This window comes from Drosophila simulans, chromosome 3R, assembly GCF_016746395.2.
Source record: "Drosophila simulans strain w501 chromosome 3R, Prin_Dsim_3.1, whole genome shotgun sequence".
NCBI lineage: Eukaryota > Metazoa > Arthropoda > Insecta > Diptera > Drosophilidae > Drosophila > Drosophila simulans.
In genome coordinates, this window is record NC_052523.2 from 23,963,177 (window position 1) to 23,976,081 (window position 12,905).

Genomic DNA, 12,905 nt, shown 5'->3' on the forward strand with positions numbered 1-12,905 from the left:
TTTGGCAATTTTGCCAGTTTACAAGAATAAATTATATAATAATATTTACTTGTCTCAAAAGGCACAGGATTAACATGCAAATTTGGCTAAGCAAACTGCCGCAAAAGAACATCCTGCCACCTGTATTTGTTTGCTTTCTTTGCCAGGATAATAAAACATCCTGCTGCCCAGGATATTTAGGTGACTGAAAGAGATACTGTACACAGGCCTAAGCTTCTCGTATATAATTACGCTCTGGCAGTATGAACTGTCTGTATGAACTGTTTGCCACTTGTGATCAAAGAAGTCTTTGGATTTTCCGAAATTGATATTGTCGAGCTGGCATAAGTGCAAGTATTTCCACTCTAGAGGGTATCCTATTTTTACCAGAGTGGCAAAGGCAAAAATAGAAGCACAGCAATAGCAAAAGCAAACAAAGCAAAAGAAACAGGCAAGCCAGCTAGCAGCAGACAATGAAATAAACAGACTTTGCGTGCCAGACATTGAAGAACAAATAAAAATTCAAATGAAATGATAATGATGAAATGTTTCACTGTTTACTCGCACTCAGACACGACTATCCATGGGTAAGAGAAAGGAAAAGGGAACGGCAAATGGCCCACTGGAGCTGAAGGATTACTCTTTCGGCGCGCAAGGATCCGTAATAAGTGTTTAAAGGCATTTTCATATTATATGGAAATGCTCACACGCGCCCTTTGTCTCTGTTTAAGTGTGTGTGTGTGTGTGTGGAGTGTATGAGTGCGAATGTGATTTTCGTTCTCTCAAATTTTACGAGTACGCATCGCAAGGCATAAAACGAAATGAAAATGCGCATAAATTGTACAAAGTGCCGGGTGAGAGTCTCGGCGGTTTAGTGCGGTTTTAAAAATTCTATCAATTATTTTTTTACACTTTATGTTCGCGGCCATAAAAAGGGATGTGTTCCGGCTCACCTGCACCCGCGATCAGGCTAAATCGCCGGATACTCGTTGCCAATCATATTTCAGAGGACCTGGCCCCATAAAGTATGCTACATTAAAAACAAGAAATCGCGCGGCGGCTTCGCTTTTAATTATTCCGTTTAAGGGCGCAAGTAAGCCGCGAGCTGAGCAATGGCTGTAATGAAATTGTCGTATGGGCACTTTATTAGCATAATGCCGCATTAGCCAAGGGGACAAAGCCAGCGGGGCAAAAGTGCAGAGTAAACCAAACCATGCCAAACGCCCAGGCAATTTATTTTTCCCCTCCAACGCCGCGTGTCCTGCCCGTTTATGTATTTACTTTCTTGTGCTTTATTCTGGTATTTTCTATTCTCAGCCATGCTTTTTTATTATTAGTACCCAAATGCCCGCAGCTATAATTTTGTTGCAGAAATTGTCTGTGTATCGCATCGCCTGCGTTGCCAGCTCCAGCTCAAGCTCCATCTTCGTCCTCGTCCTCGTCCTCATCCTGGCCCGGCCTTGGTAGCTATGTCCCAGCATCCTGGTCGAAGTTGCAGAGTTCGTCCTTGTCGGAGGCAATCAAGTGCAAGAGAAACGCAAATGAAATTCTTTGTTCTGTATTCGTTTTCTTATAAACGTCTCAAGCTCATATGCATCTACATAAGGGGAGACATCCTACACGTCCTGTGCACTTGGAGAATGGTTTTTCTATGTACTTAACACTTCAAAATTGCAACAAGAAATCCAAATTTAAGTAATCCTTTCCTAGTAAACTAATATTAAGTAAAAGGCAAGGAATTGGTTGAAATCCATGAACTTATTATCGTTTCAGATTTTTTCTCAGTGCACGAATAAAATGTATTCCAAGTGTTTGGGTCCGAGTTTTTATGTTGCGTTTTGTCCCCGACGAGTGGCACAAGTTTCGACCATCTTGCCCAGCTTTATTTCAGCCACCCACAGCTTTTTCATTCGAATTGCCTGCTCCTCGCATGCTGTTGCTTATGCTAAATCCCTGTTATGTACAAATAATCTCGCACACACGACCGCATTTAAATTGAAAAACGTACATGGCCAGACCACGGCTCAAATGCCAAGACTTGAGTGAAGCGCAAGCAAGGAAGCACGGAAGGGTGGCAGGATGTACGGATGGAGGGCAGGATACCACAGCAAAAACGCCGTAACCACTACACATGTCTTGGATGGACATCTGGCCGTCCGTTTCGACCGCTGCTCCTGTTTTTCTGCGGTCGGAGTGCCCCGGCAGCTGGATGAAATTTAGTCCTGTTGGGGGGATTAATGCATAGTTGTGGCCATCGCATAATGTCGGCTTAATTATTTGTATGGCAGAGCCTTCGACCGCAGCATTTAAATGCAAACTGCGTGGGTGAATCAGCTCGTGTCGGTATGCCTGATGGAAAATGCTCGGAAAATGGGCGGAAAAGGGGAGTGTTGGGACTATATACTACTATATACTGTACTCACCCGTGTTGGCCACTTCGCAGGGCAGCACTATTGTCTCGCCGGTGATGAACTTGAATGTCTCCGAACGTGATATGAACATGGGCTCGTTCTTGGTCATCATGCTCTGGGCGGAAACTGGGAGAGAGGAGACACAATTTTAATATGAAATGCCTTTTGGTATTTTCGTACGCAATATAAGTAAATTACTCAAAATATTATTACTCGGCCTGACCGACGTGTGTGTGCATATACGCACACATGTTCGGTCCATGGACGATGTCATCTAGATCAACACAACATCTTGTGGATGGTCAGATGTGTGGCTAATTGGTTTAGTGCATTTAAGAATATTTGTCAGATGTCGGAAAGTTCATAAAGTGCATTTTATTATGCCCATCCAATGAAACTTGTCAAATTTACACACACCAGAAGTTGCCGGGGATGGGCGAATAACTTAATGCACTTGCTGTTGATTTGCTAATCAATTTTATATGTCAATCTCGGCATTTGTGTGGGAGTGTGGGCGTGGGTTAAGTTTTTGTATCTGCAGCTTGTCTGTGCGAGTGTAAAGTGTTAAAATGCACTTAAATATTAAAGCCCACTTTCTGGGCCTAAGCCCCAAGTGAGCCCTGAATTAATTCAATTGCCAACACCCACCGGCACGCACAGATAGCGATGCATGGTGCATTTGCGTATTAGGTAATTCGTGTCTTGCATAATTTATTCAGGCCCACGGTGACCACATCAAAGGACCTGCTGCATGCCTGGGCATTAGGGTATTTATTTGGTTTTGTAATTAAACAATGATTATTGCATAAATAGCCAGGCATTGCGGCCAGCCCCAATTAAACTCAATTAAATGCCGCACACACATACACATAAATTATCCAACTTCCAACTTTTCGGGTCACAGTGGGTCAGAGGCAGTGGAGTGGAGGAAATCGCCCCGAAAAGCGGATACGCTCATATCCGGTTACAAGGTAATCGATTACTTTTAGTGTGACAGGACAGAACGCGGATACAGATACGACTATGCTGGCCGCACTTCCGAGTCGCACGCAAAAGCGGAGTGCCATCAAGGATCGTCCGTCGAGTGTCGGGAAAATCGGGAGTGGAAAGTGCTGGGTGGGAAAAAAACAAGAAAAACTGTGCGTCAGCTACAAAGCGCCGGCGACGAGGAAAACGACGATGCCAAAAGGCGATGGCAAACAATTTAATACGTTTAAGCGAATGTGTCAACAGGGCAAGCTGCCTTGAGCCTTAGGGCTCTGAGCGATGAACAATGAATGCGGGGCTGGAGGTCCTGCGGAGGGTCCTGCGAGTGCGGATGCGAAGGAGCGAAGAGCGAAGACCAAGCACTTTTGACACCATGACAAGGCCTGACGTGGCCAGCCAAGGTCCTGGAATTGAATTGATTCGATTACGCTGCGGGCACAATAATGAAGTGTCAAATGTTGTATTTATCTGCTGCGGAAACATTCGGGCAGGAAGCACAGGCCAGGACTCTAGGCAGAACTCTGACTTTGGCGAAAAAGTAGGTAAGCAAAGCCAAAAGTCAGCAGCACGCACTTGCGAAAAAGTGGAGCCTGTCAGGCGACAGGACTTGGCACGACCCTCGATGCCATGTTGCTGGCACTTTATTTGATTCCTCTGCTGCTTTTTGTGCTCAGGACTCCGCAAGACTCGGCTTTTTTTCTTTGTCCTATTCCTATTTTTTGACCTGCCTATTTGTGTTTTGTTTTCTCGCTTGTTTCCTTGTGCCGTTCTGGCCTGGTAAATATAATTTCTTTTGTAGCCCGGCTAGTCAGTTGTCTGTTTTGAGCCCGGCTCGTTGCTTGTGACAATATTTTCGCAAGCCGGATAAAGGCGTTGGCAGCACGTGCCTGTGCTCCTGTCAATCGAGTCCTTGATGCGGATAATAACGAAATAATGTCAGAGGAGGCAAGTTGCTCCTCCGTGGAATGCGAGGCAAGGGTTTCCTGCCCTGCTTGTTGTCTTGGGATTTGCCATTCGAGTGCTAATAAACCAAATGACTTTGTGCCACTTGGGCACTGATCCGCGTCCCCGGAAAATTCAGAGGGGAGCTGAGATGAAAAAGAAAATAGATGAAAGAATATTTTGTTCGGGGCAAAAGTCGAGCCTCAGTCATTTGCACTCACACGTGCCGCAGGAATATTTCCTGCATATTTATTTGATTTCAATTTCATCCTCCGCTCCCCAGAGGTGAATGTGCACTCATTGAACCATAGTCGAAGTTCGTTTTGAATTGGGAGTCCTCTATTTGTGTCTGGTCAGTTCGGTCGCCAGTTCGCCTGTTTGCCATGTCTGTGTCTACAATTCAATTTCAATTTTCCAATTTTAGTGGCCGTTCTAGGTCGCCCCGGGCCCTGCTTTCCGCTTCCCGCTTCCGAACCCACCCCGCTTCCCGCTTCATGGGCAGGATTTTTTGTTTTTGCGGTTTGATATTCAAAGTTTTTCCATTAAAGTTATTCGCAGAGAATAAGAAAAGTTTCCTCACATACAGTTGCAAATATTCAATTTGAGCAGAAAATTATCAAACTAGTTTTTATACTTCAACAGGCCACGCCCCATCTCATGCCCATCCCTCCCAACCGGAAGCACCCATTTCGCCCGCTGACCTTCATCAAATACGCCCCGGCGCAATGCCCTCCCCCCAAAAAAGCACGAAAAATGTAACATTTTCGGTAGCACGCAAAGTGCATAAAATATAGAAAATGGCTGGGTGTTCCTGCTGTTCGCAGTTCCTGCAACATCTGCTGCAACTCTTGTAATTTCGAGGCTCGGGGACGCACCTGCTCTGGTGTTCTGCTGTTCTGCTATTCTGCTCTTCTGGGCCGGAGATGCAAGTGCGACAAATGAAACGGCGCCAGCTTGCCGGCGCACTAGAGCAAACTGGGTAAATGGACAAACAGCGGAGCGAGTAGAAGTATGAATGTGAAACAAAAAAGATGAGAAAGTTAAAACTGGAAATTCATTAAACGCTGCGTTGGGCGGGAAAAACTTTAAGCCAACATTGTAAATCCCCCGATAGAGCGCCAAAAGAGCAGATCCTAACAGGTGCATTTCATGGCAGTTGGCAAAGGCAAACACGCAATATCTTTTGAGCGGCTACTTATGCCGAGTGGCCTTTATTCCAGCCAGCTAGCTGGCCGGCCAGAGACGTCTGCATAAATCTCCCACATTTCGGCCAGACAAAGTCCACCCATCACAGCTCCATCCCGGCACTATTAGAGCTCCATTCCCAGCACAAAGGGCAGCCAGGCAATGCAATCTGACGGGCGAGGCGATAGGGAACCCAACCGAATAAAACCGAACCGAGCTGCACTGCACTGCACAGCACTGAACTGAACTGGCAAATTTAGCACAAGGGAATCAAGGATTACCTCAGCAAACACACAGAGTGGCGCTGGAATTGATGCACTGCGAGAAATTACAGGTGCGAACGGTAATCCCGAAGAAAATCTTTAGGAGGAAAGGATCTTTATCAAATATCTTCTGCTTTGTTATGGGTATTAGTATTAGATACCCATTGATCTATAAAATATAAGCATACTTTTCTAATCTTCCTTTACATATTTTAATTGTTAATTTTCTTCGCCCTAATCGTGCACTTCCACATCCACATCTATTCTTCTCCTGCATCAACACACAATTTTCGAACAGCTCTTGGGGGTCGTTTGTGAGGTGGAGACCACAAGCCCGAAAAGCATTGCCAAAATTGAGTGAAAACCAAAGTTTGATACTGTTGTTGCAACGTTACGTGCCACACCCCCGGCCGATGGGGCACGCCCACTTCCGCCACATGTTAAAACAATCTAAAAAGTTAGCGGGAAAACAATGTGATTGCAAGTGAAATATTCATGGAGTGCACTTTTGACATGAAACTTGGCCAAGCCGCAAAAGACGGCGAAGTTGAACTGCAGGCGATAAAGGAGGGGGCCAAAATGCTTGTTGGCCAGGTTAGTAGAATGGAATAGAGCCGAAAAGAAAGGACCAGAACAGTGAGGCAGTGAAGCACTAATTTCGCAGCCACACTGGCCAAGCGGCAAACTGATAGTAAACTCCACCGCTGGAACCCGCAATGAATACCCACATGCCCCGCCACTCTCGATGCACCACCACCATTCCATTTTCGCACACATGTGGGCCATAAAATCTGAAGTTATGTTGAACAATTTTTGGCCAACTGCTGTGGGTAATTTGTTTGCTCGCGTTCCTGTGGTTTAACAACATGTTATCCTGCGCCTGGGCCCACGAAAATCAATGGAACGCTTCTCGACCGCTGAATAAATTGCTCGTGCGCTTCCCCTTTTTTTTTTGTCTTGTGTGCTGTTAGGGCATTCAGTATTTATTAAGTCGGGATACAAGCGTATCATTTAAAGGGCAACGAAAAGAGATACACGATACACGGACACACAGATACACAGATACAGACACTCTTACTTAGACTAATACGCAACAAATGGAGCAGGACGAATGCAATGTGTCACCTTTATGGCGACAGGAAAATGAAATCACGTTGTCCCTCACGTGACAAATGCTCGGGCTATGATAGATGTCCTGCGGGGGGGGTATGGGTTAGATCCTTTCTGGGCTCCGGGCACGTTCCAGATGGCCCCAGTGACGACAACACGTAGCGAAATGCGCATTAAATTGTGAAAAATGGAATTTCTGGGCAAATCAAAAGCGTATTACAATGCCCGAAAATAAGTGAGACGCAGCACAGGCGCAATAACAGGACGGCAAAAAACAAATCAATGTCAATGCTCTGTGACGTCTGGCAGGACCCTCTGCATTTGACGTAATAACATGCGAGTGTGCGAGTGTCGTCGCCACGTGATTACGGCCCAGAACTTCTTCTCTCTTTTCGGCTCTGGTTACGGATTTGGTTCGCCTTTGGTTTCGGTTTCGAGCACATGTCGCCCATGAATATCTGAAAGCATATTTATTGACTTGTCGACGGCTTCGTCACCTGGCTGCTCCTGCTGCTCTCACTGCTCCTGTGTCCCTTGACCTGCCTCATAAGCGCTGTCAGAGCAACTTTCGGGATACCGAAAGGATACCAGGAAGGAGCCGGAGCGGCAGGGACTTCGACACGCCAGTTGAGTGCCTGCTCGTGCATTAGTCAACCTCCTGGCGCTCCGCTTATGCCTACAAAATTTTCACACTCAATTGCCCGGGCAACCTTTTCGCAGGATCACGCGCCGCAAAGCAGCCACCTCCGCCATCCGCCAGCTACTTAGCGAATATGTTGCATGCAACACAGCGCGACAAACACACACAGGCGCGCCACACTCGCGCGTATCCTTTGGAGCAAGGACAACGAGTTTAGTTTGCCTTTGGTCCTTGTGTATAAATTGTATTTTTTGATTGTTGTTGCCGCTCTCGGTGACATTTTTATTCACCCATGCTGTGTATATGTGTGTGTGTGTGCCTGCATATCAGATTAGCGCATATATCATACGTAATGGTTTCCAAATGACGGCAATGATTTCAATTTCACGATAACCCAGCCAAGGGGTGCCACCTTCAAGTATTAAAGTGTTTCGCCTGCCGGGCAGATTGAGTAATCAAAGTTATTACCGAATTCCTGTCTGCCAACGGTGCGTATGAGTAATGCAGCATGGGTAGAGCGAAGCAACGGAAGTAAAATGTTGCTTCCTCCTAGCACTTCGCACTTTTTCTACGCTTTGTGTACGTGTATACGTGAGGTACCTCTGGGCTGCTGCTCTGGATGTTTTGTAGCCCCGTGATTGACGATAATTGACTGTCGCCAGCATAGGACATCAATCATGACGTCAAAATGGACAGCAGGCAGCATGTAAATTGCATGCGATAAAAACGAAATTGAATTCGGTAAACAAAATGATAAAAATCAGCTCGACTCGGACCGATAATTTATGCAGGGACCAGGACTTCGCCACGCCGCCACTCCGGCACTCTGGCAGTCCGGAAGTGCGAACAGTGGGATGTCGCCGAAAAATGCTGCAAATTCATGCTATTTGTTAGCCGTTTAATGCGCAACGAAATGAATTTGAATATATCATGACTTTCAGACAAGGACACCGCCGGCTGCTCCTTGCTGCTCCGCATCTCCCTGCCTGTGCATATTAAATATTTCTGCGTGTCAAATGAAATTTTTGTAATTTTCCTCGTGGCGTCAAATGAAATTCACACAATTCGCACTGCCGTGGCATGTTTAACTTCTGCACAAGCAATTCGCATGGAGTCCCCTGTTTAATTCACTGAAGTGCGATGGAATATGTGACATGTTGCACGTGCAGCGGAGAAAGTTTCCTCGCGCTATGTGCCGAACAGAAAAAGGAACGGCTGAAGGAAAAAGAGTGCCGATGCCAGGGAAAAGCTTTAAACTTGCATCATTCGGGGTGCATTCTTGATGCCCCTTTGTTTGCCGAGGTCTAGGCCAGAATGCAAAATAAATTGCCTTCAAAATCGCTGGCGCAAAAAAAGTGGGAATTTACCGGACATGTAGCTAACGATTTGCTGCTGCTGCGAACCGGGAAATTCTGCAACGCTTGAAAAATGCGTGTATGCAAATTTCAGCAACCTGCCAGCCGGCACAAAAAAAATGTATTACACTTTCTAGTCGATGGCTGTGGTGCAAGTGCAAGTGTGTGTGTGTGTGCTGGTGCAACTGCAGGTGAAAAAGGCAAGAAAATGGTGGCAAAGGCGAACCGGTGTAGCACGAACTGAGTTCGGGGGTCGTGGCCTAATTTTCGTTTCGCTTTGCACAAAAAAGACGTAGAAAAAAACGGTGGGGAAAGCTGGCGGGGCAGAGTCAACTTAATTAGGAGGTTTTCCCAGCTTTTTCCAGGTTTTCCCGGCGTTTTTCAGGCTTTTCATCAGCGCGGTTCGCGCGGTGTGCGAACCGGGTAAATCGTATATATGCCGTATATAATGCGATTCCTGACTGTGTGTCCTGGATGTCCGATCGTCCTTCCTGTTGACTCGCTAACTGGCTTTTTGTTTCGTCCGTTCTGTTGTTGCTACACTTGCCGCATTGTTTCGTTTTTGTTGGCCAGTGCACGTGTGTTTGTGGAAAATAGAATGCATAAAGTGTGAAAAAGCAGGAGCAACAGCAATGGCGACGACCACAAAAGCAACAAAGATGAAAACAACGCACAAAGAGAAACAAATCGGATTAGGGTAGCGGAATTGTGGACGAAAATCTATATGTGTTTGTGTATGCATGTATATGTGAGAATGTGCGTTAGTGTGGGTAAAGTGACCTCTGTGTGGAAGTATTGCGCTCATATCCTTCGGCAGCTGCTGGCCAATATCAATTGCAGTTTACCGTATGTGCGACTGATTGCATAACTATATGGAAATCGCCCGAGATGGCTCTTAAAGCTGCTGCTCTTGAACTGGGCCAACACAAGCTCAATAAGCTCCGAATGCGGGTCCTTTTTCACACATCCATGCACTCGGAAAAATAAAAATAATGATCTTATTATATGTTCTAGTAATCAGAAGAGAAGTATAATTAATTTATACATTACTTCTTGCAACCTTGACTTGTTTTTGAAAATCAAAGATTTATGCCTTTATCATTAGATTAGATCCTTTTTTCGCTGCGTGCATCCGTCAACAGTGACACAAAGGACGATAACTAGCAGAGTGCATGTGTGTGCTAGTGCCAGGACATGGTGCATTTTTTACGAACAGGCCAACCATTTAAATTCTTCAACAAAGGCCTGAGCTAGAGCCACATAGAGCAGACAAAGCAGAAATGTTTGAAAAATGCGACAGGGCCAAGTGCAAGGAGGAGGAGTGGGTTAAAGCTGACAATGCTGCCGCTGGGAATTTAAGTGGCCACATAACTTAGTCGCCTGGTGACATTAAGCTGAAATTAACCTTGTACTGTCACTCGGACAAAGGCAAGTGCATAGAGTAAGCTGATGTATATTATGTGGCTAAATGGGAGGGAATGAAAAACGGCGGGAGGGGGTAAAATTAATTACGCACCAATGTCGTAATAGCTGGCAAGCGATACTTAAAGCTGGAGAGAGTGGCTGGCAAACACAGACACAAATGAGATGAGCGGGTTAAAGCGATGCGAGGGGATCAACGGGTCGGATGGGGAATCAGATGCCAAGTGAGATAAGCAAACAAACAGCCTTGGTGCTAAATTTTAAGTGTTACAAGGACAACAACGCGCGGTGTGTTGCCCTATTTGTGTATATGTGTGCGTATGTGTTTGCATGCAAACGGAGATGGCAAGGACCTGCGGCTGTTTTCCCACTGTTCGACTGTGGGTGTCTGTGTGTGTGTGCGTGTGCGTGTGAGAGCCTGCAGCTTGTGTGTGCGCCTGTGTGTGTATAATTGTTTGCCGTTAAGTTTACGGCAACCACAGGCGGTGGCAACAATCGGCGGCATCGCCAGCAATCAGCCAGCTTCCTTCGACTCCTTGATGAGCTCGACCTGTCAATGGTTGCCTTTGACACTAATACCCCAACATGCACAGCGGTTGTCAGGACGAAAACCCACACACACGCACACTCGAGTACACACAGACAGACATCTCATTATGGCTCTCCGAGCAGTTACGGAAAACGGCTTTGTGCTCGCACGATAATTTTATTCATTCCATTCCATTCGGCTAGACCCAAACGGCAAACGGCAATCCAACTACTTCGCCTTTAATTACGCCAACAGCCGAATGCCATAATTAAGTAAGCGGCTTATGATGCACAATTAAACGGTTGCCTTGACAGGAGTTTCATCATCAACGGTATTGGCATTGGGATCGGATTCGGCATCTTTGCCAGATTCAGTTTCCGCCGCCACAAAACCCAATCAAACTTGAAAGGCAGAACACGCATACGCCACGTGGGACGCACACGGCATTAGCATAAAGGCAGCATGCCACTACCATAAACAACTTACAACTGCCGCTGATTCGCAGGGCCACACTGAGGGAAATGGGGGTAGTAGACCAGTATATACATATAGCTTTTAATACTCCATACTTGCAATCCCGATAAGCTGTTTCTTTAGCAAAGACCGAATCTATCACACAATTCAACCTCCTCTATTGACCTTCTCACATGTGCTCTTCTCATTTTTCTCTAACTTTTTCTTGCCGTGCACACACTCTGACTTTCTTCGTGTGTTTACATGTATAATTCGACCGGGTCGAACCTTTCATCTAACGAAGCTATCAGCCCCAAGCCGGGCACGTTTGATGTAGCGCAAAAAAGGGTCAACATTGTCATGGCCAACTCGGCTGGCACTGATTTTGCTTCCTGCTCCTGGAATCCCGGCGTCCTGGCATCCCGGCAGCCATGACCATGTGCCGAAATATTTGGCCTTGCGAAATGCCTATGCACGCACCGCTCCAAGTGTGCTGATAAAAATGTCAACACACAATTGATTCTCTCGCACTTTTGCATCGGGATAGGATCGAGCATCGGCCATCGACATCGACATCGACTATAGCATCATGGCATCACGTCTGTTGTTTGATTTTATTGGGCCACATTTTTTGTGCCCCGCTTTTCTCGGCCTAGCAGCAGTTTTTATTTTCCAGCTTTCCTCTGCAGTTTTCCCTTTTTTTCCTTGCGAGCCGTGACCCCAGCCTCATTCGCTTTTCCCATCGGGGCGTTGTTTAGACGACCCGGGCAATTGTTTACAGTCCTTGGGTTTCATGACGGGTCTCTGGCCGTCGCTTGTTGGGCTCATGGCTCTCCTGGCTACATGCTTTGCATGAAATCACGTCGTCATCAGGGCTGACATTATGTCCCTGGGATTAAAGTATCGAAATGGCAGTTTGAATTTATCGCTCAAGTTGCAAAGTGTGATTTTTATTGATATTGATACGCTCTCGACTTTCCACTTGCCATAGTTTCTCGCAGGCAACAAACTTGCGTGAGCGTCATGGTTTATCAACTGACTTGGAAAACCCCTTGCCACCCAAATAAGTATATGCAAATATTGTAATGAGCGCTGTGGAGATGCCTGCAAAGTTTTACTATCTTGCGGCTCAGCACAGCACCACATTTGCATAAGCCTCGAAATAAATATAAGATATATTTTGCATTTAATTATCCCTGCTCCTTGGCAGACGGAGTTCAGCTCGGCAATAATCAACAAGCGGCGGAGCCGAGCGACCGAGCGACCGAGCGACCGAGCGACCGAAATAAAAACTAAATTGAATTTCACAGTAAATAAAAGTTTATCCGGCAGATAAAGGTGGTTGCTGCAACCTGCAACGGCAGACTACGTGCATTATTTACTGAAAACTGGGCAGCCATTTCACGTGGCCCCATTTTAGTTTGCCCCAGCATTTCAGCCACATTGCCAACTCCACCTGGCTTAATTGCGAGGGAAGACGTGCGTGAGTTTGTGTACATTTTTGCGTCAATTAAGTTTCAACTCTCAGATACTTGGCAATTTACGTGTTGTAGCTTGGCTGTCGCAAGTTTTAAAGCAGATTCTCATTACGCGATTGCGAAACTTTTAATGTTGTTCTTTTGTAAGTTG

General features: G+C 46.1%; 1 protein-coding gene across 2 annotated transcripts in view; it reads right to left on the reverse strand.

Moving 5' to 3' along the window:
* LOC6729881 (leucine-rich repeats and immunoglobulin-like domains protein 1) overlaps positions 1–12,905 on the reverse strand; it is a 120,372-nt gene that overhangs the window by 30,657 nt on the left and 76,810 nt on the right. For both annotated transcript variants that reach the window (XM_016174548.3, XM_016174549.3), the window contains exon 4: positions 2,403–2,516. In XM_016174548.3, the coding sequence (XP_016036646.1) occupies positions 2,403–2,516 (114 nt within the window). The remainder of the gene's footprint in view (positions 1–2,402; positions 2,517–12,905) is intronic.